This window comes from Pristis pectinata, chromosome 4, assembly GCF_009764475.1.
Source record: "Pristis pectinata isolate sPriPec2 chromosome 4, sPriPec2.1.pri, whole genome shotgun sequence".
NCBI classification, from domain to species: domain Eukaryota; kingdom Metazoa; phylum Chordata; class Chondrichthyes; order Rhinopristiformes; family Pristidae; genus Pristis; species Pristis pectinata.
In genome coordinates this window covers 13,076,221-13,096,830 of record NC_067408.1, presented here as the reverse complement: position 1 = coordinate 13,096,830, position 20,610 = coordinate 13,076,221, and the positions used below count along the sequence as shown (strand labels likewise).

General features: G+C 42.4%; 1 protein-coding gene across 5 annotated transcripts in view; it reads right to left on the bottom strand.

Annotated features, from left to right (window-relative positions):
• Positions 1-8,734: 8,734 nt before the first annotated feature.
• Positions 8,735-20,610, bottom strand: part of p4ha2 (procollagen-proline, 2-oxoglutarate 4-dioxygenase (proline 4-hydroxylase), alpha polypeptide 2) — a 111,679-nt gene continuing 99,803 nt past the window's right edge. For all 5 annotated transcript variants that reach the window (XM_052014048.1, XM_052014050.1, XM_052014047.1 and 2 more), the window contains 3 exons: positions 17,032-17,100; positions 15,772-15,868; positions 8,735-12,342 (listed from right to left, as the gene is read on the bottom strand). In XM_052014048.1, coding sequence (XP_051870008.1) covers positions 12,272-12,342; positions 15,772-15,868; positions 17,032-17,100 — 237 coding nt within the window. In that variant the 3' untranslated portion in view covers positions 8,735-12,271. The remainder of the gene's footprint in view (positions 12,343-15,771; positions 15,869-17,031; positions 17,101-20,610) is intronic.

Genomic DNA, 20,610 nt, shown 5'->3' with positions numbered 1-20,610 from the left:
TCGGAGGTGTACCTTGCACTTCGGAAGATGTTGTGGTTGTCAGAGGTAAATTATCACACTCTGAATACATCACTGCAAGAATACCTCAGGTCAATGCCCAAACCCAACCCTCTTCAGGTGCTTCAACCATGAGCCTTCTGCCTTCTTAAGGTCAGAAGTGGGGATATTTGCTGATGATTCTGAATGGAAGTGGAGATTTTACAGCTTCTCAGCAAATGAAGCAGTCCATGCCTGCATGCAGCAAGTCAGAGGCAACATTCAGGCACAGGGTGATAATTGCCAAGTAACATTCATGCCACAGAAATGCCAGAGAAAGACCACTTCTAACAAAAGAGAGTCTAACTACCTACTCTTGACACTCAATGGCTTTACCATTGTCAAGGCCTCTATCATCGATATCTTGAAGGTTATCACTGACCAGAAACTCAGCTGGACCAGTCGTATAAATACTGTGGAGGTAAGAGCAGATCAGAGGCTAGGCAATCTGTGGTGAGTGGCTCACCTCCTAACACTGCAAGGCCTTTCCACCATCTACAAGGCACTAGACAAGAGTGTGATGGAATATCACCACTTGCCTGGATGAGTGCAGTACCAAGTCTCAGGAAGTTCGATATCATCCAGGACAAAGCAGTCCACTTGACTGACAACCCGTCAACCAACCTAAACATTCTTTCTCGTCACTTCCATCACACAGTGGTTGCATTGTGTACCAGCTACAAAATACATTGCAGTTACTGGATGTCCCCTCCCTAACCTGTGACGTCTACCACCAAGAAAGACGAGGGCTGCATGTGCTTGGGAGCACAATAACCTGTGGGTTTCCCTCCAAGTTATGCACCATCTTAACTTAGAAATTTATTCCAAGCCATCATTGCTGGATTTATATCCAAGGACTCCCTACCTCACAGCACTGAGGGAGTACCTCCACCAGAAGGACCACAGTAGTTCTAGAAGGCAACTCACTCCCTCCTTCTCAAAGGCAGTTAGGGATGGGAAATTGATGCTGGCTTTGTCAGTGATGCCCAGAGCCCAAAAATGAATTTTAAAAATTTCTACAAAATTTTATCCAATTATTGGTATTGGTTTATTATTGTCACGTACCGAGGTACAGTGAAAAACTTGTCTTGCATACTGCTCGTACAGATCAATTCATTACAACAGTGCAGTTACACTGAGTTAGTACAGAGTGCATTGAAGTAGTACAGGTAAAAACAATAACAGTACAAAGTAAAGTGTCACAGCTACAGAGGAAGTGCAGTGCAATAAGGTGCAAGGTCATAACAAGGTAGATTGTGAGGTCAAGAGTCCATCTCATTGTACAAGGGAACCGTTCAATAGTCTTATCACAGTGGGATAGAAGTTGTCCTTGAGCCTGGTGGTATGTGCCCTCAGGCTCCTGTATCTTCTGCCTGATGGGACAGGAGAGAAGAGAGAATGACCCAGGTGGGGGGGGTCTTTGATTAAGCTGGCTGCTTCACCCAGGCAGCGAGAGGTAAAGACAGCGAGAGTCCATCGAGGGGAAGCTGGTTTCCGTGACGCACTGGGCTGTGTCCACAACTCTCTGCAGTTTCTTGTGGTCCTGAGCAGAGCAGTTGCCATACGAAGCTGTGATGCATCCAGATAGGATGCTTTCTATGGTGCATCGATAAAAGTTGGTGAGTGTCAAAGGGGACAAACCAAATTTTTTTAGCCTCCTGAGGAAGTAGAGGCACTGGTGAGCTTTCTTGGCTTTGGTGTCTACGTGATTTGATCAGGATAGGCTGTTGGTGATGTTCATCCCAGGAACTTGGAGCTCCCAACCCTCTCGACCTCAGCACTGTTGATGTAGATGGGTATGCAAGGGGTGATGAAGGATAGCTTTTACAATTTGAAACCTGATGTAACAGTAGTTTCACTTTTGATCAAATTGTAGACCACGGACTTGTCCTGACACCATTTTCGTGGATTATGCAATATTGGGGGTATACCCCTTTAAGACTTGTGGCATTTGAACAGATTTCTATCATTGGTACAAAGTTACTGTATAAAACTGGACAGACCTAGTTTACATGAGGGGTAGTAAGCATATTTCTTATTTCTCTGTTACTGCTTTTGTTTAATAAAGCACTTTAGTTTAAATTACCAGCTATACTTAGTACTACCAGCCTGTCCTGGTCTAACCCTGTAGACACCACAGCCAAGAAAGCATACCAGCTCTCTATTTTATCAGGAGGCTAAAGAAATTCGGCATGTCCCCTTCAACCCTCACCATTTTTTATAGCTGCACCATAGAGAGCTTCCGATCTGGATGCATCACGGCTTGGTATGGCAAGTGCTCTGCCCAAGACCACAAGAAACTGCAGAGAGTTGTGGACACAGCTCAGCACATCATGAAAACCAGCCTCCATAGAACTTAGAACATAGGACAGTACAGACTTTCGGCCCACAATGTTGTGCCGACTTTTAAACCTCGCCTAAGACTACCTAACACCTACCCCCCACATATCCCTCTATTTTATATTCCTCCAAATGCTTATCTAGCAATCTCTTGAATTTGACCAATGTACCTGCCTCCACCATCACCCCAGGCAGCGCATTCCATGCCCCAACCACTCTCTGGGTGAAAAACCTCCCTCTGATATCTCCCTTGAACTTCCCACCCATTACTTTAAAGCCATGCCCTCTTGTATTGAGCAGTGGTGTCCTGGGAAAGAGGCGCTGCCTGTCTGAGTAAAGCCCTAATTCCCTTAGTCTATCATACTCTCTAAACCAGGCAGCATCCTGGTAAATCTCCTCTGCACCCTTTCCAATGCTTCCACATCCTTCCTGTAATGAGGCGACCAGAACTGGACACAATACTCTAAGTATGGTCTAACCAGAGTTTTATAGAGCTGCATCATTACCTCACAACTCTTAAAATCTATCCCTCGACTTATGAATGCTAACATCCCATAAGCTTTCTTAACTACCCTATCCACCTGTGAGGCAACTTGCAGTGATATGTGGATATGAATCCCCAAATCCCTCTGCTCCTCCACACTACCCAGTATCCTGCCATTAACCTTGTACTCCGCTTTGGAGTTTGTCCTTCCAAAGTGCACCACCTCACACTTCTCCGGATTGAACTCCATCTGCCACTTTTTAGCCCACTTCTGCATCCTATCAATATCCCTCTGCAAGCTTCAACAGCCCTCCACACTATCCACAACACCACTGACGTTTGTGTCATCTGCAAACTTGCCAACCCCCCATTCTACCCCCTCATCCAAGTCATTAATAAAAATCACAAAAAGTAGAGGTCGCAGGACCGATCCTTGTGGGACACCACTAGTCACAGCCCTCCAATCTGAATGCACTCCCTCCACCACAACCCTCTGCTTCCTACAGGCAAGCCAATTCTGAATCCACATGGCCAAGCGTCCCTGGATCCCATACCCTCTGACCTTCTGAAGAAGCCTACCATGTGGAACCTTGTCAAATGCCTTACTAAGATCCATGTAGACCACATCTACTGGACTACCCTCATCAATATTCCTGGTCACCTCCTCAAAGAACCCTATCAGGCTTGTGAGACATGATCTGTCCTTCACAAAGCTATGCTGGCTGTCCCTGATCAGACCATGATTCTCTACATGCCCATAGATCCTATCTCTAAGAATCTTTTCCAACAGCTTGCCCACCACAGATGTAAGACTCACTGGTCTATAATTCCCTGGACTATCCCTACTTCCTTTTTTGAATAAGGGGGCATCTGCCGCCCTCCAATCCTCCAGTAACATTCCCATGGACAATGAGGACTCAAAGATCCTAGCCAATGGTTCAGCAATCTCCTCCCTCGCCTTGTGGAGCAGCCTGGGGAATATTCCGTCAGCGTCATCAAGGCCCCTCTCCTTGGTGAATACTGAAGAGAAGTACTCATTGAGGACCTCACCCACTTCCACAGCTTCCAGGCACATCTTCCCACCTTTGTCTCTAATCGGTCCTACCTCCACTCTTGTCATCCTTCTGCTCTTCACATAAGTGAAAACAGCCTTGGGATTTTCCTTAACCCTACTCGCTAAGGCCTTTTCATGTCCCCTTTTTGCTCTTCTCATCCCCTTCTTAAGTTCCTTCCTTGTTACCCTATGTTCCTCAAGAGACCTATCTGATCCTTGCTTCCTAAACCTTATATATGCTGCCTTCTTCCTCCTAACTAGTTGTTCCACCTCTCCTGTCACCCATGGTTCCGTCACCCTGCCATTCCTTCTCTGCCTCACTGGGACAGATTTATCCCTAAAATCCTGCAAGAGATCCCTGAACAACGACCACATCTCCACAGTACATTTCCCTTCAAAAATGTCATCCCAATTCACACTCGCAAGTTCTAGCCTTATAGCCTCATAATTTGCCCTTCCCCAATTAAATATCTTCCTGTCCTCTTTGCTCCTATCCTTGTCCATGACAATGCTAAAGGTCAGGGAGCGGTGGTCACTGTCCCCCAAATGCTCACCCACTGAGAGGTCTATCACCTGACCTGGTTCATTACCTAATACCAGATCTAATATGGCATTACCTCTAGTCGGCCTGTTAGCATACTGTGACAGGAATCCCTCCTGAACACACTTTACAAACTCTGCCCCGTCTAAACCTTTGGTACTAAGCAGGTGCCAATCAATATTTGGGAAGTTGAAGTCTCCCATGATAACAACCCTGTTATTCTTGCACCTTTCCAAAATCTGCCTCCCAATCTGCTCCTCAGTATCCTTGCTGCTACCAGGGGGCCTATAGAATACTCCCAGTAGAGTAACTGCTTCTTTCTTGTTCCTAACTTCCACCCATACTGACTGTAGAGAGGATCCTTCTACATTATGCATCCTTTCTGCAACTGTAATAGTATTCTTGATCAGTAATGCCACCCCTACCCCTTTTCTCCCCCCCCTCCCTATCCCTTGTAAAACACTGAAATCCAGGAATATTCAGTATCCATTCCTGCCCTGGTGATAGCCAAGTCTTTGCAAGAGCCACAATATCATAGTTCCACAAGAGAGCATCTACTCCCAACTCCAAGTTGTGAGCAAAGAACTGGTAACATCATTTCTGGAGGGTTTGCTTATTTGAGGGCTTTTTGGATTGGTGCAGTTCTTGTATCTTGTGACCAATGAAATAAAAGGACATTTTATTTTCATCTGATCAGCTTCACCTGCTATAGTTAGCTCAATTTAAGCTGTAAACTTCCCTCCACTATCTCCATTCTTTAGATAGGTGACTTCCCTGGAGATTTAATATCAGGTGTCCTTATTTGTTTCGCTGTGTATTTCTTCAGTGGAATCAATATCTTTCAACACATGTTCCTGTGTTACTCCAATCAGGAGGGATCATGCCAGACATTCAATATTCCAGTTCAGGCACGACAGGGAAACTTGTTTGCTTCATTGACTAGCATTTCTGACAGAACCATGTCTCAATGTTGTTCCCTCCAATTCACCCACTGGAAGGTAGCTTTTTAAAATGCTTTATTAAATAAAAGTAGTAACAGAGAGACAAGAACTCTGCTTACTCTCATTCAGGGAAACCAGTTCTGCACAGAATAATTACTGGCAACATATAGAGATCATAGAACACTACAGCACAGTACAGGCTCTTCGGCCCACGATGTTGTGCCGACATTTTATCCTGCTCTAAGATTTATCTAACCCTTCCCTCCCACACAGACGCATGAATGATAAACAGGGGGCTATCTAAGAGCCTTTTAAATGTCCCTAATGTATCTGCCTCCACAACCTCTGCTGTTAGTGCGTTCCACGCACCCACCACTCTCTGTGTAAAAATCCTACCCCTGACATCCCCCTTATACCTTCCTCCAATCACCTTAAAATTATGTCCCCTCATGTTAGCTCAAAAGCTACAATTCTTAATGGGATACACAGTTGAGCCAAATGGAGATCAAAAACAGTCCAATGTCTACTACAAGAACTGCCATATCTGCATTGTAAAGTGGAGATGAACACAGTATATAAGCCAGGAAGTACATAGGGAACTTGGAGAGTCCTGTGCAGCGGATTTGAATGAATTCTGGTTGGAACCTGGTCACATTTACTATCAGGCAGCAGACAGGGGTTTGGAAGGGCTGGGGATCTGGGAGTAGTTCTGGAGCCAGTCATATTGGAGGTGTCAATAGGAGCATGATTAAGTTGGTGAGGGTTCTTTTTGGCTCTAATCAGTGACAGATTCCATTCCCACAATGATCTGTATCTGTGGCCTCCTGCACTGTTACACAGCCCAACACAAGCTTAAGGAACAACAAATCATCTTCTGTCTAGGGAACATTGTAGCCTTCTGGACTCAATATCAAATTGTCCAACTATGGTTGACTCACTCTTTTGTCTGTATCAGAACTGGCCGTCTGTGATTTTGGCAGTTTTTTCTCCCTCCATTAGTACAGCCCGACCCACTGTTTGTGTCTCACAGCCCTGAGGTTAGCAGCACGTGACACAGACAGAGCATAATCTGCCTCGATCACATTAAACCATTTCATCTCACCCTACCTTCCCTTTGTCCTATCCATCCCACCACCAACTTCTCTGCACTTAAAACTAACTTGTTCTAACTTTTTCCCAAATCTGAAGTATCTTCAACGTGAAACACTAGCTGTTTGTCTTTCCATAGCTGCTGTCTGAGCTAGTGAATGTTTCCAGCATTTCTTGGTATTATTTCAACATTGAGAACCCCAGGAAAGGCCATGAAATCAGAGGGGAGGTCAATGGCCTCCCCACCCCACTCACCCCACCATCTGATTGAAAACAGGACCTCCAATTTGTATGTGTTCTTCAACTATCAGAGAGTCTGGATTACGTTATCAGTTGTTTGTCTTGAATCATACAGCATAGCAACAGGCCTTAGGCCCACTGAGTCTGTGTCAACCACCAATCACCCATCTACGCTCATCTGATTTATATTCTCCCCTCATTCCCCACAACTTCCTTAAGTTTCAGTCACGCACCTACACACAAAGGGCAATTTACAGTACCAGGGCACCCAGGAGAAACACATGTGGTCACTGGAAGAATGTGCAAATGTTAAGAATCAGCAACAAAAGAAACACACCAAGTCATGTATAAGTGTTAAAAACTACTTGATTAATAACTACTTATGATAATAAGAAAAATAAAAGTAAAAATGTTAGAATGTTAGAAGTAAAAATGTTAAATCTTAAACATTAACCCCAAAAACTAAGCTTGTAGTGTGTGTGTGGCAAACTCCCAAACTCCAAGTCCAGGAATGGTTCTTAAAGTTCAGTTCAGCAAGCCATAAGGTGAAAAGTGATCAAAGGCTTCTTCAACAACCACCGTTGACTGAAGACAAAATGTAGATGTAGAGAGAAAATAGAGAGTAATTACGAAATCCGGATGTTCCACTTTGGAACCCAAACGACACCTCAGTGTCTACTCAGCAGTGACTACTCCACCGCATCTGCCTCACCCCGAAAGGCTCTCGAATCGTGGCCATCCACACAAATACCTGCTTCTTTCTACAGGTCAACAACAAAGTGAACTTCAATGCTTTGTTCCGAAGTATCTACCACCCCGAAAAGCATCCGAGATGTGGCCGTCCACACAAATACCTGTTTCCCTCTACAGGTTAATGACAAAGTGGACTCCACTGGATTACTCCAAAAGTCCATATGTGGATTGTAGTGACAGACACAGTTACTGTTTTTCATCCATCGATAGAGACTAGCAGGCTGGTGTCTCTCTCCCTCTCTTTCTCTCTCTCCTCTTACTGACTCCAACTGACTGCTTCAAAAACATCATTACGTCCTTTATCTTCTGTTGTCGTAACCACACCCCCCCCCCCCCCCACACACACACACACACACACAATGCTCTATCTTAAAGGGACATTCACCAATAGTAACTTAGTCCATAACACAAACTCCACACAGACAGCAACAGAGGTCAGGATTGAACCCAGATCACTGGAGCTGTGAGGCAGCAGCTCTACCAGAGAAACAAGAAATGTTCTCTTTTATATAGAAACGTTCACAAACTCAGGATGTCTCCAAGTACATTTAGAGTCAGAGAGATACAGCATGGAAACAGGCCTTTTGGCCCATTGAGTTCACATCGACTATCCAGTACCAATTTACACTAATCCTGCAATTCAACTCATTCTGGGGTGTTACTTGTACTTATAATGAAGATCAATGCAAGGTGCTGATTTAATTTACCTGTCATTTCCTTACTTTCCAATATTAATTCTCCAGACCTATTTTCCGTAGGAACACCACAGTACAAAATATTAAGAGGAATAGATAGAGTGGACAGCCAATGCCTCTTTCCCAGGGCACCAATGCTCAATACAAGAGGGCATGGCTTTAAAGTAATGGGTGGTAAGTTCAAGGGAGATATCAGAGGAAGGTTTTTTACCCAGAGAGTGGTGGGGACATGGAATGCACTGCCTGGGGCAGTAGTAGAGGCAGGTACATTGGTCAAATTCAAGAGATTACTAGATAAGCATATGGAGGACTTAAAAATAGAGGGATATGTGGGAGGAAGGGGTTAGGTAGTCTTAGGCCAGGTTTAAAGGTCGGCACAACATTGTATTGCGCTGTACTGTTCTATGCATCATGGATATTAAGCAGTGGGATAATCAGAGCAATATTTGCAGGTTGCATTATGGCAATCATGCCATTCAATCAGGCAATGAGTTATATCTGAAGAGCACTGATTGTTGTAATGAGCCAAGAACAAAAGAAAAGTCCAGAGATGTCTTTCTAATTATCTTATTTCATTATTTTATTCATTCATTCCAGCACAGTAAATTCGGACAACTTCCTCTAATCGCTTTGTGGGATTTGCGCTCCATTCAAAAAAACATTACTATAAACAAAATCAATAAAATTAAGATTTGAAAAACATTTAATAAAATCACTCTGTATTTAAACATAATATTTTCATCGTGGAACTCTAGAGGTAAACAGGCAAATAAAAAATAACAGTAATTTCCCACATTTGCAACAACCCAATCAAATTTACTTTTTGGTGGAAAGCACTCTTTTACCTCATCCAAACTTTAATTTGGAGTGGACCAGGTAAATGCAGAGAGAGAGAGAGAGAGAGAGACAGAGAGAATTTTTGGGCTATGTCAATTTTCAACATAAGCAGCTCAATTGGCATACAGGATGAGTAGAAAGACCTGAAGAAACATTTGAGGTTTGGTTCTCACTCACTCTGCAACACAAGGTTTTTGAAGGATAGAAATGAGCAAGGCGTATTGCATTTCAGATTGTCGTTCCATTACATGGAATGGTTGATTTATAACTGCACCACCACATCCAGGCTAAAAATCTTACCCTTCAAGAAGTTATGCATGAATTTTTGTTATTCTTTACATTAATGTGGTAGGACTCAAATCCTTCAGATTTACATGTTTAACTGAAGGAGGAATCACCAAAATGCTTACCCTCAAGAACTCGCAAAGACAGAGTCCATTTTGGGTTCAGCATATCCCCTTGTTATCTTAAAACAGAAAATGCTGGAAATACTTCGCAGGTCAGGCTACATCTGTGGCAAGAGAAACAGGATCAATGTTTCAGGTAGGAGACCTTTCGTTGGCACTGTGTCTCGAAACATTGTCTCTGTTTCTCTACCCAAAGGTGCGGCCTGACCTGCTGAGTATTTCCAGCACTTTCTGTTTTTGTATTTTACATTTCCAGCATCTGCAGTTTTTGTTTTGATTTTCATTCATCTTATAATGTACACACTCCACCACTGTCTGTAAGGAGTTTGTACGTTCTCCCCGTGTCTGCGTGAGTTTCCTCCGGGTGCTCAGGTTTCCTCCCATATTCCACAGAAGTACGGGTTAGGAAGTTGTGGGCATGCTATGTTGGCGCCGGAAGCGTGGTGACACTTGTGGGCTGCCCCCAGAACACTCTATGCAAAAGGTGCATTTCACTGTGTGTTTCAATGTACATGTGACTAATAAAGAAATCTTATCTTATAAAACAGGAGGGTGGCCATTTTGTTCTTCAGTCCATGCCAGCTCCTAGGGCAGCAATCCCATTGGCCCCAGTCTTCCTCTCCTTACTTTTCTGTACCCCTGCAACTTATTTTCTCAAACATATGCCCCTTGATTCATTTTGCCATTTAACTTCCACTAAATAATACTGCTTTGCAATTTCCAATTAACCTAGCTGCACGACTTTGGGATGTGGGAGGAAACCAGAGAAGCCAGTGGAAACACACATGGTCACAGGGAAAGCTACACCACCCTCACCTCCTCCCATACAGATGCAAATTACCGGAGGTGAGCTTTGAACTGTTCCCAGCATCAATTCTTGTGGAACACCACTTCCCACCTACTGCCTAGTGCAGGAGCTCCCTTTAACCTCTGTTTTATAATTAATTTGATGGCTGGATAATCAAGTGGGATTCAACACCAATGGCTGCCCCATCCTGCTCTTTCCCTGCCTGATTGAAGCAGTAAGGTTTGGGTCATCTAAAAATTGCTTTAAGGAATGATGTAACATTTAGGATTCCGAAATACGACACCATCACAGGAAGGTCAGGCTCGCAAACAAATTAGTTGGATTTCATTGCTCAACATTCTGCAATTTTAATTCCACTACCAGCTCTGTTAATGTTTAATTCTAAAATTAAAAGCAGGTTCCAGAGAGGATCTGTGAGCTTATGTTTCCATTTGGTAGGTCAAGAGCCAAGGGAAGTAGACACATTTGTGGCCATGTAATGAGTCTGCTCAAAAGATCACAAGACAAAGGAGCAGAAGTAGCCATTCGGCCCATCGAGTCTGCTCCATGAGCTAAACTAAACTACTCCTATTTAGCTCCAATTTCTGGCCTTTTCCCCATATCCCTTTGATACGTATCAATCTCCTCCTTAAACACCCCCAATGATTGGGCCTCGACAGCTGTATGTGGCAAAGAATTCCATAAATTATTCACCTTTATTGGGGATGAAATTCATTCTTGGTCACTTGTAATAAAAATGGGACGATGTGACATATACTTTTTTACGCATATAAACCTGTCTAATTACATATATTCTGCATATACTTAGAATATATGGTGTGTGTGTTGAAATCCACTTCCAAAATCCAGTCACGTTCCATTTAATGCAGGTGGCCAAAGATGAACTTCGACCTCAACAATTTTGTTCAATGGATTACTTAATTTAATACTCTCAGTGATTACAATCATTATTTCTCTAGTTATTCAGAAAAGATAAGCATCACTGTGAAGCCCAGACCCTTTTCCTCATGGGTCTCCTTGGGCAACCACATATTAATCTATGAATCAGGACTTATCTCACAGTGGTCGTCAGAGAAATAATGTCACAAAAAAAAACCCACATTGGTTCAAAAGCAAACAACAGCAGATGCTGGAAATAGTCAGCAATCAGGCATCATCTGTGGAGAGAGTCATTGAACATGCAAGCTTACCTTTTCCAACATACCTTTTCCAACAGTCACTGACTGAAAAATTAACTTTGTTTCTCTCTCCACAGACATTCGCTAACTTGCTTAGCATTTCCTGCACTTCCTATTTTATATCAAAATGGTTGGTCACATTATTTTTGTGACTTACTCTTAATGCAGGTTAGAAGCAAATTGGATTAATTTAGATTCTCGAAGGGAATGCTTGACATCTGTAACCAATCAACATCTGCAGGTGATTAATAAAATCATGGTCTGATGCTGCAAAACTGAACACAAGTCTGCTGGAGATCTTCAAATGACAAAACAGAATGATGACACAAAACTCTTCTCATGAAAGTAGATCTGTTAAATTAGAATGGCCTCAAAAGAAAGAGGTTGGCTTGGAAAAGAACCAACAACGTATGCAGGATGTAGATTTCTATGGATGCATCCATGTGGTGGAACGACAAACTACACTCTGTTCCAATTGATGTCAGTAGGAAGAAAGGGTGAATGTAACATGGTTACTTTGATGTTTTCATTCGCTATTTCCCCAAAGCAAAAGGCTTGTTGTCTTCTCCGGGTTGCTTTACCCAAGTGTTTAACTTGTTGACATTGAGAATGAATTATCTTCATGTACACAGTGGACCACTGAAAGAAGATACCACAAGTTTTTTTTTGCCCCCAGTGAATATCATAGTATGTCTAGGTTTGGAAAGGAGAAGAAATGAAACAGAATGCAGGTAACACCAGGATAAAAGGGTCAATGGAATGCAGAAGGTGATTAGCACTCAAAAGGGAAAACCAAATCTTGACACTTTGCTTGTCCTGATGAAAGAAGGAAAGGAAATAAGCTGGGATAACAGAATGGTCCACAGGTTCACTCCACCTCTGTCAATCCACATGGTCTCTTGAACTCTTGTCCTCTCTCATGGATCCATTTGTTGGAAACTGAATAAAACAAAAGAGTGGTTAAAGATCTGAAGTACATGTTCATTTGATTTATAAAATCAAATTACTTCCCATTAAGCCCTTCCAGAAAGTATATCGCTTTCCATTCCTTCATATTTCCTTCTTTGGAACATGCAAACCATTTTTTTAATGTTTCCAGGAAGGAGGTCATCAGTCTGCACTTGCTCAAATGGTGGAGGGGATCATGCCTGTTGGAGAAATTAGGTAAACTACTTGAAGCCAGGATTCCTAACTATTGAAAAATTTAAAAAAAACTGCAGATGCTGGAAATCTAAAATAAAAACAGAAAATGTTGAAAATACTCAACAGGTCAGGCTGCATCAGTGGGAAGAGAAACAGAGTTAATGTTTCAGTTCAAGGACCCTTCTTCGAACTGATACGTTAACTCAGTCTCTCAAAAGAACGAAACGGAGAAGCTAGGATCAAGCGAGTCTTTTGTAGAGTGTAAGGGATGTAGGAGTACACTTAAGAAGGAAATTAGGAGGGCAAGAAAGGGCCATGAGATATCCCTGGCAGATAAGGAAATGGAGAATCCCAAAAGATTCTATAATATATTTAACAGCAAAAGGGTAACTAGGGACTGAGAGGTCCCCTTAAGAATTAGTGTGGTAATCTCTACGTGGAGCTAGGGTGAGGTCTTAAATGAGTACTTCTCGTCAGTATTTATCATGGTGAAGGATATGGAAATTACTGTGTTCAGGGTAGGGGACAGTGATATTCTGGAGCATATCAACATTACAAAAGAAGGTGGTGTTGGGGGCCTTGACATGCATAAAGGTGCATAAATCCCCAGGGCCTAACTAGGTTTATTTTAGGATGTTATGGGAAGTAAGGGGGCAAATTGCATGGACCTTGGCAGGAATCTTTGTATCTTTGTTAGCCTCAGGTGAGGTACATTTAGTCTGGAGGATAGATAATTTTGTGCCTTTATTTAAGGACAGCAGGGATCAGCCAGGAAACTGCAGGCCGGTGAGCACTACATCAGTAGTGGGAAAGTTATGGGAAGGGGTTCTGAGGGACAGCATTTATTTGCATTTGGAAAGGTAGAGACTGATTAAGGGGAGTCAGCATGGCTTTGCGCATGGGAAATCATGTCTAACAAATTAAGTTTTTTTGAAGAGATGATCAATAGTATTGACGAGAGCATGGCAGTAGATGTTGTTCACATCTTTTTCAGCAAGGCCTTTGACAAAGTCCCACATGGTAGGGAAGGTTAGAATGTATGGTATCCAGGATGAGCTAACATACTGGCTTGGTGGTAGAAAGCAGAAGGTGGTAGTGAAGAGTTGTTTAATCAGACTGGAGGCGTGTGATTAGTGGCGTGCCGCAGAGATCGGTGCTGGGTCCTCTGTCGTTTGTCATGTGTATTAGTTACTTGGTTGAGAGTGTAAGTGGCTTGATCAGCAAGTTTACATATGACAACAAAATTGGTGATATCATGGATAGTGAAGAAGGTTGTTTAAGGATCTCGAGCAACTGGGAAAGTGGGAACTGGAAAATGGAATGGCAGCTGGAATTTAACTCAAACAAGTGCATTTTGGGAAGTTAAACCAGGGCAGGATATACACAGTGAATGGTAGGGCCTCGGGGAATGTTACAGAATAGAGAAACCTAGTACCTGAACATAGTTCCCTTGAAGTGGAAACACAGGTAGATAGGGTGGTGAGGAAGGTGTATGGCATGCTTGCCTTCATTGGCTGAGGCATTGAGTATGAAGGTTGAGATGTCGTGTTGCAGTTGTACAAGTTGTTGATGAAACCACAATTGGAGTATCATGTGCAGTTCTGTTTGCCACACTACAGGAAAGACGTGATTAAGCTAGAGAGGGCGCAGAAAAGATTCATAGGAATATTGCCTGGATTAGAGGGTTTGAGTTAGAAGGAGAGGTTGGATGGGCTTGGTCTGTTTTCCCTGGAGCAAAGGTGGCTGAAAAATGAGACAATAGAGATATATAAAATTACGAGAGACATAGGTAGGGTAGATAGCCAGGGTCTGTTTCTCATGGTAGGAGGATCTAAAACTAGAGGGCATAGGTTTAAGGTGAGAGGAGGAGGTTTAAAGGGGATCTGAGGGGTAAATTTTTCCATATAAAAAGCAGTTGGTATCTGGATGTGCTGCCAGAAGAGGTTGTAGAAAGAGGAACATTAACAGGCATTTGGATAGGTATTGAATTAGCAAACCATAGAGGGATATGGAATTAATGCATATCCCTCTATGGTAAATAAGGGGGATTAGTATAGATAGGCAAGATGGTTGGTATAGATGCAATGGGCTGAAGGGCCTGTTTCTATTCTATACAACTCTGTGACTCTACTGTAGTGATAAACTACTGACGATGATGATATGATTTTTTATTAGTCACTCATACATCGAAACACACAGTGAAATGCACCTTTTGCATAGAGAGTCCTGGGGGCAGCCCGCAAGTGTCGCAGCGCTTCTGGCGCCAACATAGCATGCCCACAACTTCCTAACCCGTATGTCTTTGGAATGTGGGAGGAAACCGGAGCACCCGGAGGAAACCCACGCAGACACAGAGAGAATGTACAAACTCCTTACAGACAGCGGCCGGAATTGATCCCGGGTCGCTGGCATTGTATTAGTGTTACGCTAACCTACTGAAAGTATGATTCAAATTGCATCCTGACAATTTTAGAATTTGAGGTCAGTTAAAGAAAATAAAATGAAGAAGCTGGCATCAGTAAAAGTGATTACCAAGCTGTCGGACAGTTGTAAAGACCACTTGGCTTACCACTGCCAGCTAGAAAACCTGCCCTCTCTTTCTGAATCTGGCTCATGTACGAGTCATAATTGCCCTCTAAAGTGACCTTGGCAGATATTCACATTGGGATTGGTATTAAATGTTCTTATCCTGAGAATCAATTTGTAGAACAGTCCTTTTGGGCTCTATAGTGAGCACACCAGCTTTTCAGTGCTCAGGTGTGAGTATTAGCACACTGATATGCTAGTTACAAAAGTCACCTGGAGGTTTGTATGGGGATAGGGTGGTCATGACAGGAACACATTAATGTCCTGGCACAAGGTGTGAATCTCACCCACAGGTGGTCACAACCATGACTGGCGTGAGAAATTAAACAGCAAAATATATTGGAGTCAGGAGAATACTCCTGGGGAGGAAGGTTCCTACATCTTAACAAGGAGCATTCAGACCATCCCATTGACTGACAAGGATGGATAAAAATATTTCACTCCCAAGCATAGGCATTCTTTTCCCAAATTCACTGAACAAAAACTGTTAAAAGAGGTTTCTTCCAACATGCCAGGTTCTGACAAAATGTAAAGAGCAGAGCAAGCACCCACCTGGTTACAGAGCCTTATCTTTTCCCACTCCACTAACAACAATAGCCAATTAGGTATCAAGAGTAGAACGTAGTGCAAGATCCTTACCCCATTTGCTTCCTACTAATACTGGACAGGCCGCGTGTCGTGTTCTATAATCACCTTCTCCACTTCTAAAAAGATTATACCAAAAGACTGCTGTTCCCTGGAAATAGATAAGAAATATCCTTATAAATATGTAATTTATTAAATACAACTATTCTGATGAAAAGTTATCAACCTGCAATGTTTATTCTGTTTCTCTCTCCACAGATGAACATATCCGCAATTATATTCTCCCATTTACCCTTTGCATAAAACCCGCTGATTCTGTCACTGATGGTGCGTTGCTTCAGGAAGGCTAATAGTATTGTGTCCAGGATGCCTGCCACCCTGGCCATTCCCTTTTCCCTCTTTTATCTTCTGGGATGAGATACAGGAGTTTGAAAGCCCGATGACCAGACTCAAGAACAGCTTCCTCCCCACTGCTATCAGACTTCTAAACCAACCACCTCTTTCACATCCCCTTCCTGGTGATGCTGCCTCGTTCTTGGTCTCTCAATTCTACTTCTCTTAATTATTCCATTATTGTCATTTTAGCATTTCTCCTTGCACTACAATCTTTGCACCATTTTGTTTTGTGCTTGCTGCTGTATTTATTGTATTTATTATTACCATGTACACAGTTTACTCTGTGAGCTTCACACAAGCAAGGAATTTCATTGCACCCTGGTGTATATGACAATAAACTAATCTGAACCCGAATGTTGCAGATCTTAGGCACTCCAAAATTAGGAACACACTGCAATCCGAGTTTGGTGGGTAAGGTTTATGAAAGGGAGGTTCTGTATCAATGGCCATCTTATTGAGAGGGGATTTACCAGGCTTAAAATAGGAAAGATGAGATATCTTTATTAGTCACATGTACATTGAAACACACAGTGAAATGCATCTTTGCATAGGGTGTTCTGGGGGCAGCTTGCAAGTGTCGCCATGTTTCCGGTGTCAACATAGCATGCCCACATCTTCCTAACCCGTACGTCTTTGGAATGTGGGAGGAAACCCATGCAGTCATGGGGAGAACGTACAAACTCCTTACAGACAGCGGCCGGAATTGAACCCAGATCGCTGGCGCTGCAATAGTGTCACAGCTACACTACCGTGCCAGAGACCAGTAAAGGAATTTCATTGCAGTTATTAATGGATAAGTTATTAATGCTTGGCTGCTTTCTTGTAAGTTTGACCGCCCATTGCATCGCTTATCAATTTACTTATCACATACTTGAGAAATACAAGTAATAATTGACAATCAGAAACTTGTCCAGTTACCTTCTTTGGATATATGGCAGCTCCAAAGTCGGGAAATACTGTGGCTCCACCTGCTTGGACGTCACTCATCTGGTAGAGAGAATTGCAAACAGATTCTTAAATATCGTGCCAGGTTTTTAGAGAGGGTGCTTTCATGTTAAATTAATGCAGCTGGAACAATGGAAATTGCGTTTGAAGCAATCACTCTCATGTTAAATGCATGCAGCTGATGCAACACATCCCAGCAGTTACATGGACTGAAGCTACAGTGTGACCATAAAGCAGTGCATAACACATATAAAGCAATAGATGATGAGATAGCAGTGACGTATCAACAGTAAATAATTGATACAAGGTGACACAACTCAACCTCCTGCCTTTCAATCCCTCAACCTAAAAAGGCCCTCGGCTTGCCTTTGACTCTCTGATGCAGGCTCTTGGCTGAATTACCCCATCTTCCTCTTTCAGATGTTGATTGACTTGCAACACTTTGCTTTTATTTTGTCACACCACATCCCAAGGTAAAACTTCAGCCCTGGTCCTCAGAGATACATGGATAGCACTGCGTTAACATCAATTGCATTCCACTTTTGTTACTGGGTTAAACTGAAAACAATGGAATCAATAATCAGAAGGTTGTATGCCGACTGACACCAAAGCAACAGGTGGCCAAATGCTTCCTGCCTTTCCCCAGTGGTCTACTTAAGAACATAGAACACCACAGCACAGTACAGGCCCTTCGGCCCATGATGTTGTGCCAACATTTTATCCTGCTCTAAGGTCTGTCTAACCCTTCCCTCCCACGTAGCCCCCTATTTTTCTATCATTCATGTGTCTATCTAAGAGTTTCTTAAATGTCCATAATGTATCTGCCCCCAACAACATCTGCCGGCAGTGTGTTCCATGAACCCACCACTCTTGTGTAAAAAAACTTACCCCTGACATCCCCCCTATACCTTCCTCCAATCACCTTAAAATTATGTCCCCTCGTGTTAGCCATTGTCGCACAGGGAAAAAGTCTCTGACTGTCTACTAGGTCTATGCCTCTTATCATCTTGTACAAGTCCCTCTCATCCTCCTTCTCTCCAAAGAGAAAAGCCCTAGCTCGCTCAACCTATCCTCATAAGACCATCTGCACCATCTTTCCCAGGTTCACCTGGTGGCTTAGCTGGTGACTGTGAGCATTAAAGTGCTCATTTAAGGCTCCTCTTCAGTTGGATGCTGATGAATTATACACAAGGAGCCCACTTGTGGGACTATTGCTGAAGAGGCAAGTTCCAAACAGGAGGATTGCCTGGCTTTGAAACTAAATACCTCACAGCACCAGTGACTGTTGACAATTCAGTGGAGAGAAAAATTAACCAGCTATCATGACAACCATGCCTTGGAACTGTCCCAAAATTATTTTATATACAAACACACAAAATGGGAGTAGTAGGCCACTCAAGTTTGTTCCACCATTTAATGAAATCACATCTGATCTGATTGCAATCTCATTCCTGTCTTTCTGCAGTAACTCCTTGCTTATTGAGGATCTATCTACCGCTGCTTTAAAAACATTGAAAGACTGTCTCTACCACCCTTTGAGGAAGAGAGTTCCAAAGACTCATGGCCCTCAGAGAGAAATAAAATCATCTCATGTGTCTTCATTGGACAACTCTGTTTTAAATTTTCCACAAGAGACATCCTTTCCACATCCACCCTGTCAAGTCCCTTCACGATCTTATATGTTTCAATGAAGTCACTACTCACTCTTCTAAACTCCAGTGGATACAAGCTTAACGTGTCCAACCTTTCCTCATAATTCAACATGCTCATTCAAAGTATTTGTCTAGTAAACCTTCTCTGAGCTGCTTCCATTGTACTTGCATTCTTTTTTTAAATTAAGAGACAAATACTGTGCAATATAGGTAATAAAGACAGTCTATAAGGGTAGGCAATAAGTGATCTAACCAATACCCTGTATAACTGAAGCATAATCTCCTTAGTTATGTATTCAGTCTTCCTAGCAATAAACAATAATGTTCTGCTAGCATACTAGCAGTTTGCGAATCATGCATAAATCAGCCAAATCTCTCTGCATCCAGAAACTCTACAACCTCTCATCATTTGGGTAAGACATTTCCTTTTAATTTTTCCTGCCAACATGGATAATTTCACATTTTCCACATTATATCCCATTTGCCTGAGTTTCACCTTCTCACGTAACCAATCTAGCTTTACCTTGACATTTTCTAGATCTTATTTTCACAACTTATCTTTGTGTCATTAGCAGATTTAGAAACCATCCCTCTAGTGTCTTCATCTGAGTCATTAATACAAATTCTAAAAAAGTTGAGGCTCCAGGATTAATCTCTTGGTACACCACTCATTACATCTTGACAACCAGAAAGAAGTCTGATTTATCCCGATTTTCTTAGTCAGTCTCCATCCACACCAACATGTTATCTCTTAAATTATATGCTATTTTCATCAATAACTTTTGATGCAGGCTTATCAAGTGCCCACTGGAAATCTACATACAGCAAATTCTCTGGATCCCCCCTCCCTTTCAACACAAAAAGTTAATTCTTCAAAGGACTCTAATAAATTGGTCTACATAATGAACACCATGAACAGAGATCCCTGCTACCCATTATACACATTTGTGAGCAGAGAAATGACAGACCCACAAGTCCTACTCACCTAACCCTCATAAAAGTAACTAATAAATTCTACAAAATATACTGCAAGCACTGTGCAAAGTTGTCTGTAACATACCATAACCTCTGTGGGCTTTGTTGAATTCAATAAAAAGTCTTTTGAAAATAAATCTAATTATTTAGAACGCCTTTGCAATATTTGTGAAAAGGTGAAATCAAACATTTCCAATGTGCTGCATGTTTTTTGAAGTGTGACACAATGAATTGAAACAGATACAGAGAGTTTCAACACTCAGTAGCCGACAAAGATCCTTGTGAACACTGCTGGACAACAAAGCACAGGCAAGCTGAAATGTAACTGTCTGAGCACAGAAAGGACACGACATTGCACTGAATCCTCATAACAAAATCTTTCCATGCAAGAGAAAACAAAGGCTGTTGGACAAGTCCCCAGAAAGGTGGTATCAGTGGGCAGCAAAATGTTGCTAAGATGCAGGAGGAAATGGGTCAATGGCTGAACAACATCCTTAATTTAAATTATTTTCCACCGACACTGCTAGAGAAAGTCCCCTGAATGATTTTAGAACATATAACTTAGAACAGTACAGCACAGGAAAAGGCCCTTTGGCCCACCATATTGTGCCAAACCAATTAACCAAGTAATTAAAAGCCAACAATATTAGTTCCTTTTGCCTAGACAAGTCCATATTCCTCCATTCTCTGCATATTCATGTGCTAATTCAGAGCCTTTTAAATGCCTCTATCGTATTTGCCTCCACTACCACCCCTGGTAGCGCATTCCAGGTACCCACTACTCTCCGTGTAAAAAACGTGCCCTGCACATTTACCTTGAACTTGCATTTTGAACATGTTGTGAAAACTGCTATTTAAGTTGAAGCTACACTGCTTCATATACTGAATTAAAAAAAAACTTTCTCAGGTTATATAAAAAACCTAT